A 15856-nucleotide genomic window follows, 5' to 3' on the forward strand; every position below is an offset into this window, starting at 1 on the left:
GCCAAGAATTAAAATCATTTGCTCCTAAAAACAGCTTAGTGAAATAATCTTTGAGAACACCTGAACTACAAACCTTTTTTAAATAAAATACTTTGTTCCAGTTCATTTAAAAAATAGCCAAGCTTTCTGCATGCTCACTGTAAGCATACGCCCACAGACAAAAAATCAGCTGTATACTTACTATTCAATTCACTGCACACAATTGCCTAAGTCAGGTGCTTTACCTTTTCCATTCTGTATTGTGGCACATTATAGTTTGGTTTTGCAGGGGGAAGATGAAGGGGGCAGGGAAGGCCACCTGAATTTCTGACTGGAGATACTAAAGAGATGCTAAAGTTCTTTTAATATTCCTTTAAAATAGCAGCACTTTGTATATTTTAGTGTACACATGGGCCAATCTCTGAAGTGCCATCTAAATTCTATTTCTCTTAGCAGCAGCTAGCTAGAATAGGTTTCCAGCCTTCTTTTTTAAACAAAAATGTGCAAACATTCAGTGAATACTTAGCACTCAGCAAGGTACAACACAAAGGCAGCATTTGAACAAGGTGCACAGTCACCCCTAAACTCACTTTAACAATTACACTGCAAGGCTGAATCAGGATTTGTAAAATGCTGCTTAAATTTTCCCAGGAAAGGTGCAAGTGAAACGCACGATAAACTGGAACTGCTTTTTCAAAGGCAATTATAAACTCAGTGGGGTTTGGTTTAGTGTTGTGTTTAGAACTCAGGGGTCTTCCACTTCTTCCCCTCCCCTGCTGGGGAATCCAATGCTGCTACTGGCAGAGCTCCTTCAGCTACAGGAAAGAGGAAGTTACTCCAGGCCTCCTGCCCAGTCTCAAAACTTGCAACAGCCTTACTGATGTTGCAATCTCTCTGGGCCACCTCTATTGAAGCAGAATCCTTGCGTACAGTTGAGAACTGGAAGCTCCATTTTTTGTTTCATAACTAACCAACCTCTGGCCACCTAGTAGTCTCTTGGTATGGGACTGTGTTCCAGTGAAGACCCAAAGGAGTCACAGCCAGTAATTAGTGACCCTTTTCCTTCCACTAAGATGAGGCAGAAATGAACCACTCTGTGTCACAAATATGTAGAAGCCTGTATCAATGTGTTGGGCTTCATCACCAACGTTTGGCTCCAGAAGTGGTTTGGCTAGAGGGAATGAATCAAAGCATCATTCTTATGCTGATGATGCCCTCTTACCCTGCCAGTCAGCTTGGAACCACTGGCTTTAAGATCAATAAAAACAGTGATGAGGACACAAAGAGCACATTTGCGCTCAAGATGAGGATTCTTGTCTCACCAACTAACTACTCACCGTGGTGATGTGACAAAATCAGTACCTGAAGTTTCTAAGTAAACTGGAATTTTTGCTGTTTGTAGAACTGCTCATAGCTCTGAAAACCTACCTCTTCTTTCAAAGGACTGTATCTTGCCACTGCTGAATCTCAAAGCTCTTCTCCCCGGTCAAAACTAACAGTATCAATATTGTGATAAGCACAGCAAAAGCAACCTTCTGTGTCACCTCTTTATACTATACATATATAAGTTTTTGCAGATAATGTTTTGTAACCAGCCACTGAGGCAGGATTCAATTCTTCCTAATTCTAACTTTTGCTGCAGGTATTATCAGTAAAAGAGTAAAATTACACATGCAAATTCAACTTTGCTAGTGACAGTGCCATCACAACAGTGGAAGCAACGCTGTAAACAGGGCAAACAGAGCATGACTTGCAATACTCCATTGTATAGCTATACCAGTGCTTTATAGCCTTCTTTGATCTAAGGTCTATTTACTCTTTCATTTTAAAGTTTTCTCCAGAATGCTATAAAAACACTGCTCCTTACTAAAGGCTTCATGTCTACATTGTGTGTCAATGTTCAGTTCCCAAATTCCCAATCAAATGGGGCAGATGTCGAAACTTTTATAGCATTTTTATCACTTCTCCCCCCCCAACTACAACAGAAACTTATGCCATCTGGTATTTGTAACAGGAATTTTGCCAATACGTACATGCTCCCACATTCACCTGCTTCTGTTAGGCAACCACCAATTATTTTTTTTGTGACCTTCCTTCCAAATTCCAAAAGATGAAGGTCAAAGTAATAAGCGCAATTTATCAACACTAAATCTTGGTGTTCTACATGGTCTCACACCTTGTGTTCCTCATTTAGATTAGGGAAGTTATTTTACACATTTTTGCACAAATAGAATATTGAATTAAGCTGCATTTTCTTTCTGTTCTTAACTCCTAGTAGAGGTCACATCTTGTTATGAAGAACTTTCAACAGAGATGCAGAGAGAAAAAAAAATCAGAATGAACACGTCAATGCACACCTGACTATCATGGTCCAGAATGTAAATACTTGTTTCCATGGAATAAAAAATTACTAGAGACAGAACACTGATTTTAAAACAACTATAACCATTTCAGTTAGCATCAAAAGCTCTAACACACTATGAAACTGTTGTTTGAAGAAGTAAAAATTAATTCCCAAATCTCATTTTCAAATTCTTATGTGAAATTTCTTAGTCTATTTTATAATGACTTATCATTCTGATAGTTGAACTGACACGTTCATATCTCTGAGGAAAATGGGTAAGACAGCCTTTGAACATTCTTCTGTTCAGTTTTCTTCTAGTTAAACCATACAAAAAGGAGACAGTATGATTTGGGTACCTGGTACTGATGGTCCTCTTACTTCAAAACTGACTTGAGAAGAGGTCATACTTGCAACTTATCTTAGGATAGTTGAAATCTCCTACAGTGGGAGGAAAAAGATAACTACATTTTAGGAACACGACAGCAACAGATGTAATGCATTAAAAGTAAGAGGAAACACAAATCCCACCACTTACAGGGAAGCAAGCCACTAGTGATGTTACTGTTTGAGTCTGCAGTAAAAATAGAAAACTCTAAAACCAGCAGCAGCCCCAGAAAATAGCATCCAGCTGTAGAAGACACCATTGCAACACTGCCATGAGAAAAAGACTACTAAATCAAATACCATATGAAAGTATCAATATCATGGATCATTCATCAGTCTTAAGCTGAGATGTTTCAACAACCTCTGTTTTGCCTAATTTTGCTCCCAAAGAGGCCACTGGAAGTTTTAAGACATTTAAGATGGTGACCTTTGGCAAGCAGTAACTTCTGCTTGTCTCCCTATGCTATTCTTTGGCATCCTCTTCAAAACCCAAGGAAGGTTTCACAGACAAGCACTACCACCTTGAAGGAAAAAGGGGAAGAATCCATGAAGGCAGACAGCTCTCTGCTGCCACAGGTAGTGAGTTGTTCATCACCTTAGACTCTGCTCCCCTACCAATACTTCCAGCCTTTCACATGGAGCACCAGCAACTAGAAGCACCAGTCTTCAAAACACCACAGCAGGAAGGGACTGCCTGTAGCCTCTAGAGCCAGAACAGTAGTTGGAGGATTGACTCTGCTTCGATTTTCTACCCTCATCCAATACGCAACAACTTGATGGAACAAAGCTGGCAGAATCACACTCTCCCCATTACAACAGAAACACTACTGATGTAAAATATCCTTTCATATTATTTATGAAAGTAGTAGCCATATCAAAGTACAAGTCCAGATGTTGCCAGATTATCATCATCCAAGTATATTCCTTTGGACATGGGCTGTAAAATAATCATACTAATTATATGCAGAATTAACTTTGCAATGCTCTCAACTAACGCGTTTCTTTATATCACCGTGGTAGTGTTTTTTCCTTTTAAACCAAGCAAGTATAATGTTTTTACTGCTGTTTTTGAACAGGACAAAAGCGCTTCATTTCAGTACAGTGTCGCTCAGAAATCCTTTAGTAACAATTTTAATAATGACAAGAAGATTAACAGCCCTAGAGAAAAATCTACCTTTCATTAGCTCTACTACAAGCCCTTGCCTTCAAAGGGCACAGTGCAGTTTAACTGATACCTTGAAAGCAAGAAAAGCTAAAGATACCAAGTAGGAAAAAAATTAAATGCTCATAATCAATCCTCATACCTCCTGAGCAATCAGCAAGTTAGTTAAGGTCTGAAGTTTAAAACATCTATGAATTTTCTTCTGGATCTCCTCCTCCTCTCAATCTATTCCTTTTCTAACTAGTGCTGCCTTTACTCCCGTATTTCCCTCTCTCCATGTCAAGGGAGATGACTTCTCAGTGGTAAAACGAGAGAAAAAAAATGGTAGCAATACAGATGTTTCTGGTCATATATTCCAATTCTGCATGTAATCTCTTACAAGTAACATTTCTGTAAATAATAAAATCCCAAGCTACTGAAGCTAGAAATAAGCTCACTTAATAAACAAGAATTCCATGAAGGGCACACCTTTTATGAACTTTGTCGTGCGTGTCATTAGGTGGTCTGTATGTTAACAGTGACACATTCTGGCATTTCTTTTTAGCAGTTATTTATAGACACAGAAGTGCAGCATGCTTCAGTGCTGAAACTAAAAATGGACTCGTGAAACCAGTCCAGTATGACACAAAAATCTGATTTTAGTAGTTTATATTCCCTGCTTTAGTGTGTATTTATGATGACACTGAACAGTTCAGGGCCTTGGCTGTGTTCACTAATTGTCATTGCTTGGACACCCTTTCACTGAAAAGGCAGAGGAGCCAAAGGGGAGATGAAGTAGGCAAAAACACCTTGCCAAAGGCTACAAAGCAGGTAAGTGACAGCTGAAGCCTCAACTGAGTTCCCCAACACAAGAACAGGCTTTTGCCTTGTAAAAAAAGCTGTTTCCAAAGATGATGCAACATGACTCAAAACTAAACTTGACAAAAAACAGCACATCAGTCTTATTCCAAATCAATTAACTACCCACCCACTCCTACAGAAAAATCTGAAATCCTGTTAAGTCTATAAAGTTTTTAGCCAATATTGCAAAAATTCCATGTACCTACTTGCAAGACATTTCTGCGCTTTTCTGAACTGCCTAGCAAAAGAATATTACTTTTCTATATAACAGAAGTTAAACGTAAGGAGATTTTGGTAACCTGACTTTGTAAAGCCATCAAAATCCTGCTCAAAAGACATTTTATCTGAAAGACCTACTCAACCTGTTCAAGGGATGTATATCAGGAGAAGAAACACTCTACTTTACAGCATCACAAACATGTTTTTTCTAGCAGAACTGCAGCTACAGGTATTCACTTATATTCACATTTAGGGTCAAAGTACTACACCTCATTTTGAAGGGACATCTTGTCTAGCAGAGCACTGTATGTAAACACACAGCAAGGAAAAAAATAGATCTGCTCTGTGTTAATGAATCAAGTTTATATTGTATATTATCATGCACTTATAAGGCATTCTGTACTTTCAAAACATGATATTTAGGGGGGGAAAAAGCCTAAGTTTAGCTGTCTAGTTACTGATGGTTCTTGAGAAGAGGAAGTAATTTAATTCCCAGAGAAAAATGGCAAGAAACCCCAGACAGGCAAATCATCTGACCAGTAGGTGTCAGGTGATCTTTTAAACCCTATGTTCCTTCCTCCAGATTTTCAGCACTGCTTCACCAAAGCAGGTGACAAAGAATAACAAAAACTTCTCTGCTCCCCACACCAGTAAAGATGGGCTGTTTGGGAGAATGTAAAAATCCTCAGCTCAGAGGGGTCATAACTGTCTGCTCAGGGGAACTGAAACAAGCTAGAACAGTTACATTAAAAAGATTAAACACTTCCTAATCAGCAAGTATTAGCAAAGTCAACGAAGCAGATTCATGAACTAGAAGTCCTTATGGAACAACCATTTTTAAACAGCCTTTGGGTTCAAAAGTATTAAAGCTGAATTCACATCTGCTGCAACTACATGGGTTCAAATGCTAGCCCGGGGTGCATATAATTGCCCCTCATCCTATGTCCCACTTCCTCCCTTTGGTCAGTTTTTATGGACTGTAGTTCCATGCAAGCAATGAACACTTGAATCTCAGTCATTTCCTCATGAGAAAGAGAGGTCTCACCCAGGTAGACATTCACACAATGTTATCAACACGTCACTAAAAAAAAAAAGTGTTTCTCTACCTAGAAATTCTTGCTTTTACAACAAAAATGCATTCTTTCCCATGTGACAGTTCAATTCTCTCACACTCTCCTCTTTTTGCAGAGCAAACCCTTACCTTTCACAATCTCCAGAGGCTTCCCAGGGAGATGGTGCACAGCAGCAGCACTCTGAGTCCTGGAGCTGTACTGACCTGCCTTCAAAAGCTTGACTCAGGTAACCCTGCCCATCAACCAACTTCACTGTATAAAATAGGCTGCCTGCAAAGCTTCTAGAGCAGAAGTGAGATGAACAGCCTAGTAGGTAGGGTCATGTAAAATCTTGGTTCCCCTGCCACAAGACAAAGCTCTCTTCATGGTCTTAGATGGGAAGAAAAGCAACTGGGAATCTTGCCATTTCAGAAATCCACTTACTTGCCTTCATATACTCAAAACAAAAGCAACAAAGATTTTAAGCATAGTATCCTACAGGCTGAACAGAAGATAAAAAAAAAATGTACTCTTTGTTCTAACATTGCCTATAAAGGTTTCTTTTAAGTTTTCCTCTCCTTGTGGGCAACTGAAGGAGTACAAGAGCAACAGGAGTTGATGTACTCCCTAAATAATAGGGAACCTAAGCTCTCCCCTCCTGATTCTAGAAGGGCACTTCTAGGAAGATGCAAGCCAACAGTGGTGGACCCCTAATGGCACTTGGAGGAAGAGAAAAGACGATGTTTCAGACTCTCCTTCTGGCACAACAAGACCAACTATTAACATATAACAAAACAGCATAGCTTTCCTCAAAAATGAGGTAGCAAAGGTCATCATGGATGGAGAAAACCAAGATAATTTTTGGTTGTAGTCAAAATATACCAGAACACAGACATAATTTAATAATTACAAGCTCGAAGTTCATTTGAACCTTTTGACTTACAGGTCTGGTGGTATATAAAACCCCCTCACGACCCTTCAGCTTTAGTAGATTTCACACACACACACTTCCCCCCCCCCCTTAATTTCCTTAAGCTTTCCAATATATTTCAAGAGGTACTGGCTGGCTGCTGTCCCACATCTTATGCGCAGTATTTCAAGCTTAGATAACTACATATCAAGCAATCTGGGACAATCCTGACAATAGTCTAGCTTGCAAACACTGAACAAATTTTAGACTCATAAATATTCATAGCATTCATAAAGTCAGATGACATGCTCTCTATCAATACAAGTAAGATTTTTAATAGCAGCTCAAATAGGTTTGCGAGGCTCTGACTTCTAACTAGAGTGTTACGAGGGCAATGTTTGAGACAGGTTTGAAGTACAATGCAATCACTTTTTTTCCTACTGCAGAGACTTACAAGCCTGAAGGCCTTGAACTTTATTTGTTGTATGGACAGAAGGCTTTCAAAATTAGGCAGGAAACTCTTTAGGTAATGATATTGAGATAGATCTGAACGGAAAGCTGACTTTATCAACTGTGAGTTGGCTATAAGGGTTGCAGAATGGTTGGTTATACTTAGCACTAGAAGGAAAAATACACCGTGACATCTAAGGGTGGAAGAGAGGGGAGACAGACCAAGTCTCAGGAAATTCTACACTGGCTTTCTAAATTGGGGGGGGAAGGGAAGATTTATATTGAAAATAGAGCTCGTAACAAAAATAACTCCAAGATTAAAAGAAGAGCAAAATGCTGCTCTTCCAGTAGCGAGAATCATAAAATAGAATCAGAGAATCATTTGGGTTGGAAAAGACCTTTGAGATCATCAAGTCCAACTATTAACATACATAAGGACAATCCAAAAGTTTCTAACTTTATCTTCTCTAGGATGCATCTAATGGAGTATGAACTAAACCAACTTCATTTAAGCTCCTAGAAGGTAGATGACACAGATAATTTGAGACGTTGATCATTTGCATGGACTTAGTATTTGGCAACATGCTGATGAAAGCCAAAAAGCAGCAGATTTACATTGAAACATACTGTGTTACATTTCTCCCCCCTCGCTCCTGAGAAAGACCCAAAACCCTATCTAATAAAGCATTAGTAGAAATTTCTGATGTAAAGCTATCAACCCAAAACTCTCTTGGATAACATTATGTTTCAGGATGACTGGATAATACACAACACAGATTTTTCAATGACAGTAAAATACAGCTTATAAAAGTAGCTTTTTAATGAGTGTTTAAGATATCCAGGTATGTAAGTTTTTTATAGGTACTTCATGGGATTTTTCAAAGGTAATTAGATAAACAATTAAAATGAGACATCTAGGTACCTAGGTGCCATGACATTCCCGTAATTCATTTTAAGTTTCAAACATTTGGTTCTTAATGTAGGAATATTTTTAACCACTATATTACTGAACTTGCTTAGCTATCTGTAGAAAAATAAAGACCATCTGTGCACAAACAGGCTCTTTCATACCATTAGCACACATTTCATCACAGACCACAGTGCAGACTACCGGTACTGCAAAAAGTAAACACACGCTCCATTATTTCAAAATATTGCTCTATTTTTTTTTTGCAGATGAAGATCAAAGGGGTAAGGACTAGAAGGCTGCAGTATTTTTACTTTTTATTTTTCTGATTTTGAGCATTCTCCACCTTAAAAGTACAGACAACACCACAGAGAGGTCCAACTCTGGCCTGAAGCAGGGGAAAGGTGCCACAGTCCCAGCCAAGTCACTTGATAGCTGAGAACGTACACTGGAGGAACAGGGCTGATGTGGGGCACCACAGCCCCAGGCAATCTCCCTCGGGAAGCCTGTATGTGAGTACTACCATGCACTGTGGGAGAAGGTACTGTACTTATATTTTACCTTCTTGAAAGCTGTACTATACACAGCAATAGAAAATCCACCATGCATTAAATCTGGTGCTGTGCTGAACAAAGAGATATGAGCCTAACAACACAAAACTGCTGTTATAGGACAGTTTCGTCATTTTTATAGCATTAGATTCTTGAGCATAAAAATATCAACTCGTGTTACTTCAGGCTATACCTTTAATATTTAAATATCTATTCAAATCTGATTAAACTCCCAGTACAAAGAACAAATTTTGTTGCTTGTGGTTGGTCCTAACAAGGTATCAGAATATTATAAAGTACATCTAAAGTAATAAATTAGGTATGTAATAAAATTAAGTAGCAATAGCTGACAACACCAGGGGTTTAGAACAAAAAGTCAGAGGATATGCTTGTCAGGACATTCACTCTAAAAACTGCAGGAGAATTTTTAGAAACATTACAGCATCAACTCATTTTCACCCAAACAACCAGAAGGTTCTTCCTGCCCCCTCCTTTCCCCCCACACCTTGACTGCATGAGAAAGGACAGCCACAAAGTCAGCAGCTCTCTCATACTGCATTGCAGTATTAATACTGGACAGAAAACAAACTTGCATACAAGATTTGGACATCCTGTTCTGATTCCAAGACAGGAATTTTACCAATAGGGCTATACTGACATTTAGAAAGAAGCAAAGCCCAAATACTATTTTTGAAACAGCATCATATTAATATGTAGAAATAGAGAAAAAAGTATCTTTAAGATGTTATTTTCAGTATCAAACTACCTGTTTGCAAGGCTAAGCCAGCCCTAGTAATCAAACACAAGATCCCTATCTGACATACTATGTTCACCTATAATGCATCTGCTGTATTTTAAATAACAAGAACTTAAAGATGTTCAGCATTTCTTAAATACGTATTCATGTAGCAGACTCTTCTCTCATAGCTATGTCACAGCAGTTTTGCAGACAGTTCTTTAAAAAGCAGGAAATGTCTGGGGCACATTTGCAAGTAAACCAGAACAGCCTCGGTTTGATTTGTCTGCTGAAGCATTGTTTGTTATTATTGTGTGGTTGACAAGATCTCAACCTGGTAGTAATTTAGCTCTTTGTGTATGATCGCACTAACATTCCTCACTTAGAAATGACATGGACAAATAACTTGTACTATGCTCCCCACAGCTCTTAGTACTCAAGACAACAACCTTTAAAAGGTTTTTCAAAGCCTGTATCCATTTTATTGAGGAGTAACCACCTTTACTAAGAGATTAGCTGCATGGCAGTTTAGATGAGTCATTTCTATTCAAGACAAACAGCATTTCCCTGATTTTATAATATTTTCTATACTAATTTTACAGGCAATAGTGCTAGAATATATATATAAAAATCTAAGGAAAAAATGATTATTAAAAAATAATTCCACTTGTCAACTATTTCACTCTAACATTTAAAATATTTTGAAGGCTAATCTCCATCTAACAGTGCATGCTTTAATGAATTAAAACAATTAACAATCTACAATACAAGCTATCGATTGAAAAAGAAAGAAAAAAATAGGAAAATTAATCTGTGCCTCCTGCAACAGCCTGGTTAGGAAGCAAGTAACAAAGTTAATCCGGAGTCGTCTCATTAGTCCACGAGATCAAGAATAGCAAAACACAATCCGTTAGTATTGTTAGTGTGTTCCTTTAGTACAGAGCAGACACAAAGAGCAGAGCAAACACCCCCCCCACCAACCGGCGCCGCAGAGTGTCCAGCCCGCCGCAACGCGCTGACCCGCCTAAAGGGCACTTACTGAGTGCTCCCCGCCCGCCACGGACGGCGGCCCCACCGCAAGCCCCGCACGGCGCAGCACTGAGGCCGGCTCCCGGCCGGGAGGCGGCGCGCCGTGTCCCCGGGCCCACCCTGTCCCAGCCTCCCAGCCACTTACATAATACAAGAGCGGCCGGACCGCCCCGGGCGAGGGCTTTCGGCGGGCACGTAAATCAACAGGCCGGTCTGCGCCCAGCCGGCAGCCCGCCAAACCAACCTCACCTAGTGACAGCCCGGGCCCGGCGGCCGCAGCAGCAGCGCTTAGAGCTCTGCGCGCCTGCTGCCCTCCCGGCAAGATACCCCCGGCTCCAGGCCATGTGGGCACCTCGGTCACCCCCGGCGACACGCAAGCCTCTCTCTCTTCCCGCCACACGGCATGCTGCCATCCCCCTCCAGGAAAGCTGCAGGCGTCGTCCCGCTCCCCAGACCACCCACTCTTCCTACTGATCCCCTCAGAGTCGAGCGCCATACCATCCCTCCCCTCAGGTCGCAACACCCCAACCGACACCCCCCGCAGGACCGCCCGCGAGGAGCGCAGCACCGCTCCCCCAGCGCGCTCCTCACACCGGGGCGTGAACTGACCCGCTTCAGGCCTCAGGTCCCCCTAGGGGCACGCACCAACCGTCCCCCGCCACTACACCCAGCCAACAGCAGACTGACTTGACCGAGCGCTGCTCCCGGCTCTACAACCGCTTTATGCGGGGCTGCGGGCGGCGCCGCCCCGGCTCCCTGCCCCTCCTCCCGCGGCCGGGGTCCACGACCGCTGCCGAAAGCCGCCTGACAGCGCAAGGCGCGGAGGGAGTGGAAGGGGCGGAGCGAACGGCAACCGGTTCCAGCTGCCCCCGGCCGCACCGAGGAGGAGCGAGGCGCGGAAGTGCCCCCACGTGACCTTCCCTTACGGACGCCGTCACTCCCCGCAGCTTCGGCCCCGCCTTCTCCGCCCGCAGCCACTAAGAAGCGAACAGGAAGAGCGGGGGAGACCGTGCCTTTTCCTCGAAAGCCCCAGGCCGGGGTGCTGGCGGCGCTTGAGGGCGGGCCGAGGAGTGAAGGGGCGGAACTAAGAAAAGGCGCGGTGCGTGAGGGGAGCCGGGACAGTGGGGGGGAGGCAGCTGCATGGGGCGGGGGAGCACTAACTGAGGAAGTCGGCTTGAGGCCGCCTGCCTGCGGCGGGGAGGAGTTCCATCCTCCCCCGTTCTCCTCAGGGCCAGGCACCAGCAGTTCCCCGCATCGCGACCCAGCAAGTGCTGAGCACTGTCGTCCCCCCAGTACCTCCCGCGGCGAGCGCGGCACCGCTTCCCCTGCACGCTCCCGCCACGGGCGCACGAACCAATCCCCCTCAGGCCCAAGTCTCTTCAGCGGCACGCACCGACCGTCTCCTCCGCCGCCACAGCCCCACCGCACCCCCACGGGTCCCGTGTCCCCGGCCGCCGACGTGGACTGACCTGGCGGAGCGCTGCACCCGGCTCTCCAACCCCTTTGTGCGGGGCTGCGAGCAACGCTACCCGGGGTCCCTGCCCCTCTTCCCGCGGCCGCTGCCCAAGGCCGCCTAACAGTGCGTGAGAGAGGGTTGCGGCGTAGCTGCCAACCGGTTCCAGCTGCCCCCGGCCGAACTGGGGAGGGAGCTAGCCCACGTGATCTCCCCCTGCCGACGCGTTACTCTCCGCGGATTCGCCCCGCCTTTTCTACTGTAGCCAATAAGAAGCGAGCGGGGGGGGGGACGGACGGAGACACACGGTACCTTTTCCGCGAAAGCTCTGGGTCTAGGGGGGCGTGGCTTGGGAGCAAAGGGGTGGGGCTGAGCTAAACTGAGCGAGGTGATTGGCCTGAGCCTGAGCCTGGCTTCCACTACCATCTTCCACGACTCTGAGGTCATCTTACCTCAGGCTAGGTTCTCAATACCCAGTCTGGGAGCATGAGGGCTGCTCTGGGGACAGGTGGCTCTGTTTCCTTGAGTTGGGTTGCAATGGCTTAGGCTGGCTGTGAGCTCATGGCATCAGGGGCACAATGGCTTTTTTTGTGGTATGCAGGGTAAGATAGCATGCATTTCTTAAAAGGCTTGGGTCTCTGTGGATTTGATGGTGGCCATCTGTCTCTGCGTGTGTTTTTCAGAGGTCCTGCCTGTGCAGGTGTCCTGAATCAAAAAATTCACTCAGTAGCCAATGTGACTATTAAGCAGGTATCCTTTATTGCAGCACTGGGAGTTGTACCGGGATACTTCCACAAACGTGCATCTCAACGAGAAACAAATTGTATGTGATTTATGTTACAAAAGAGTTACATATTCATTAGGTTTCCAATAAATTTAATACATATTCATAATTATTCCAGAAACTCATGAATATATGCTAATGTCCCAATACACCTGCGCAGTTTCTTTCTCAGGTGGTTGTCAGGGGTCATCCTCCTCAAATCTTCCTCTTTCTCCTCTCCTTCAGTGTACACAGTTGGGTGACCTCTTCTTCATTATCTCCATTTTGCAAGCTCAGCAACCTCGTTATCTGTCACAGGCTTGTTGGCATATTGGGCCCCCTTTATCAGGATGCCTCAAACTTTGTGTCTTTTTCTAGTTCATACCCAAGGACTGTTCCCTAATTTACAGCTTCTCTTATCCTGTTTCTACATTCCGACTATTTTACTAATTGTTTTCTTTCATACTGGAGCATGAGACAGATGAAGCCTGAGTTTGTGGGGCCTGACTCAAGTGTTGCCAAGTTATATTCTGTTTTAAAATTGTTCTATGCTAATTAGTTTCCCTTATTCAGTCCCAACCCTGCTGGAAGGCTGTGACCTTCATCACCCACTGAAATGTGGAATGGCAGGAGCTGGTGCCCTCTGTTCCCCATGTGCCTGAGTCAGGGCTCCAAGGGAGCCCCCTGCTGTTGTGCAGGCTTTTCCTCTTCCTTTGCACAGGTCTGGTTGCCCGTGTGCCAGTTGCATGAGCGAAAGGCCCATCATTCATGTTACAGCTAAAAACATGTCTTCACAGCAATGGCACAAGACAAACCAATGTGGGAATGCCCATGCTGGAGTTTGAAGCTGCAGGCAAAGTTTAAGTGTGATGCTTGTCACTGTTTCAGGGTAGCCAAGACCATTGGGTGAAGATCCTGGGGAGCTTTGCTGTGCTAAAAGGTAGTGTTGTGCTTGCGACTATGACCTTGTGGCCTTCCTGAGATCTGATTTTATGACAAAAAGAGTATCCCACTGGTGTTCACCCAACAAAGTATTAGCAAATAAAGGGAAACTATTTTCCTCTGTGTTTTTGACGGAGCTTGTACTCTGTGTTGTAGCAGACCAATGGAGTTGTGATCGTATGACTAGTCCTTTCGCTCTAATAATAACCTTTCTTAAATAGTTTGGTAAGTAACTTGCTTCTGCTTTATACAACTTGTGTCAGCTGACAAAGAAGCTGCAGTTTGAGTATGCAGAGAAACCACTTATCCTGTCTTGCAATGGGAGTTAGCACCATTACAAGTATGCTGCTCTATGCTGTCCTTCCATCTCTCGTTTAAATAGAGGGCTATTTTCCACTCATTCATCCCCTGCAAATCCAGCCATGTTTGTAAGTAATTTGTGACACATCTGTGGATGTTGTAGGGAAAATGAATGTTAATAGCAGATGTTCTACACCAGAAAAGTATGTAATACTTCTGAATTGCTGAGGTCTTTATGTGAGTATTCCAAGATCAGAGTACCGTTCATGATGGGAAAAAAGGTAGGGAAAGGTATGCAGTAAAAGGAAATGATAGCTGAAAGCAGTTTATTTTGAAGTCTAAAGGATAAGAGGAATTCCTCTGGGTAAGGAGGAGGGAGGGTTGGTGAAAAGTACTTGTTGGAAAGTGAGGATCTTGTTAAATCCGAATGTGAACTACTCTAGTTACAAACTCTTAGTAATTAAGTAAATATTATGAGCCATCACTTCTACAGATGTAATCAACAGTATGCTGAAGAAAGAGGAAGAAGGAACTGTAGAGAAAATACTATTTAGAAAAGTAATTGCCTTCTTGTTTTCTCTGCTCATTTTTAAGATTTATTAGTTCAAGTAATTTGTTGTAAAGCTGGGTTAGATTTGAACACTTTAAAACATGCTTTGGTGTGTTTAAATTTTTCAAAATTGGGTCTTTGACATCATGCCAGTCATGTTATAAAATTGTACCATTAAATTTTTGTTATAAACTAGAAGTATATCACTTTGTAGAAGTATACCTCTTTCAGCCCTAATGTTTATTTCAAAATATGCCTATATCTAGTCAAAACTGTTATTGCATTTCCTACAGTAATTCATTATAGCTAAAAATTGCAAGTGAGGTGCTAAATGGATTCAAGAAATACCCACATGTTCATTTTATTAAAGATGTACATCTTCCTACTTCTTCACTGAGGTAAAAGAAGCTAATATAATCAGCTCAATTGACATACTTAGAGAATTCTCTCTTTCTCCTTGTTAAATTATGTGGTTGATTTCAGCTAAAGCTGACATTCTGTCAAATAAACCATTTTTTAATTCTTCAGGTATCTTAAAATAGTATATATTTATTCATTTGGAAATAACATTAATAGGAATTTCTATGCTGCATTAAGAGAAACAGCTGATTCTAAACAGTGTAATTTGTCATGGCAACTTTCAAGGACTAATTTTCTCTTTAAAGGTAACTTGAGTTTGTCAAAATCAGACAAGATGTTCTTCATTCTGTAATTGATAAGGCTCTTCAAAGGGAAGAAATTTCATTTAGATGTATGTGATTCTTTTCTCTAAACAATGACTGTTGCCATGCTTGCATCAGTAGGACTGCTCTTTGGGTTGAGGCAAGTCTTCTGCTCTCTACTCTGCCTTAACCTGTGAGATCCCCATATTGCTTTGTTCTTAAGCCTTTAATTGAAATACAAATTTTAATAACTTTATTCCTGTAAATAATTCCACTGCACTACTTCTTGATCTTGCTGAATAAAACAAAGCCAGCTAATCAAGAACGATAATTAAGCTTGTACTTAGTCTAAAGCAAGTAGGAAAAGGATGGGAAATACTGTTATGTCTAGGCTTAACCTGGGGAAAAAAAAAGTCCACTTTTAATTAAGCTTGCCAGTGTAGGTTTTTTCCTCCTCTCCTCCTTAAGAAATTGCTTCAATATGGTTGGATCAGATAAGGTCATACTTTGCCATGACGCAGCAGGCAAGTCTCAGCTACTCCTTAAGATAATATAAAACTGTACAGTAATTAGAGCACGGAGATGAGTTTATAAACTCTTCTTAAATATCTGTCCAAAAAGTT

The 15856-nt window shown here is 42.4% G+C and overlaps 1 protein-coding gene across 7 annotated transcripts in view; it reads right to left on the reverse strand.

Moving 5' to 3' along the window:
- Positions 1-12244, reverse strand: part of GPCPD1 (glycerophosphocholine phosphodiesterase 1) — a 46626-nt gene extending 34382 nt beyond the window's left edge. The window contains exons 1-2 of one of the 7 annotated variants that reach the window (XM_075749637.1): positions 12033-12244; positions 2680-2761 (exon numbers count right to left, since the gene is read on the reverse strand). In XM_075749637.1, coding sequence (XP_075605752.1) covers positions 2680-2728 — 49 coding nt within the window. In that variant the 5' untranslated portion in view covers positions 2729-2761; positions 12033-12244. Of the gene's footprint in view, positions 1-2679; positions 2762-9695; positions 10528-10573; positions 10952-11172; positions 11418-12032 lie in introns of those variants that run through there. The other 6 variants (XM_075749635.1, XM_075749638.1, XM_075749634.1 and 3 more) reach the window with 6 other exon arrangements.
- Positions 12245-15856: the final 3612 nt, after the last annotated feature.

This window comes from Balearica regulorum, chromosome 3 (assembly GCF_011004875.1).
Source record: "Balearica regulorum gibbericeps isolate bBalReg1 chromosome 3, bBalReg1.pri, whole genome shotgun sequence".
NCBI lineage: Eukaryota > Metazoa > Chordata > Aves > Gruiformes > Gruidae > Balearica > Balearica regulorum.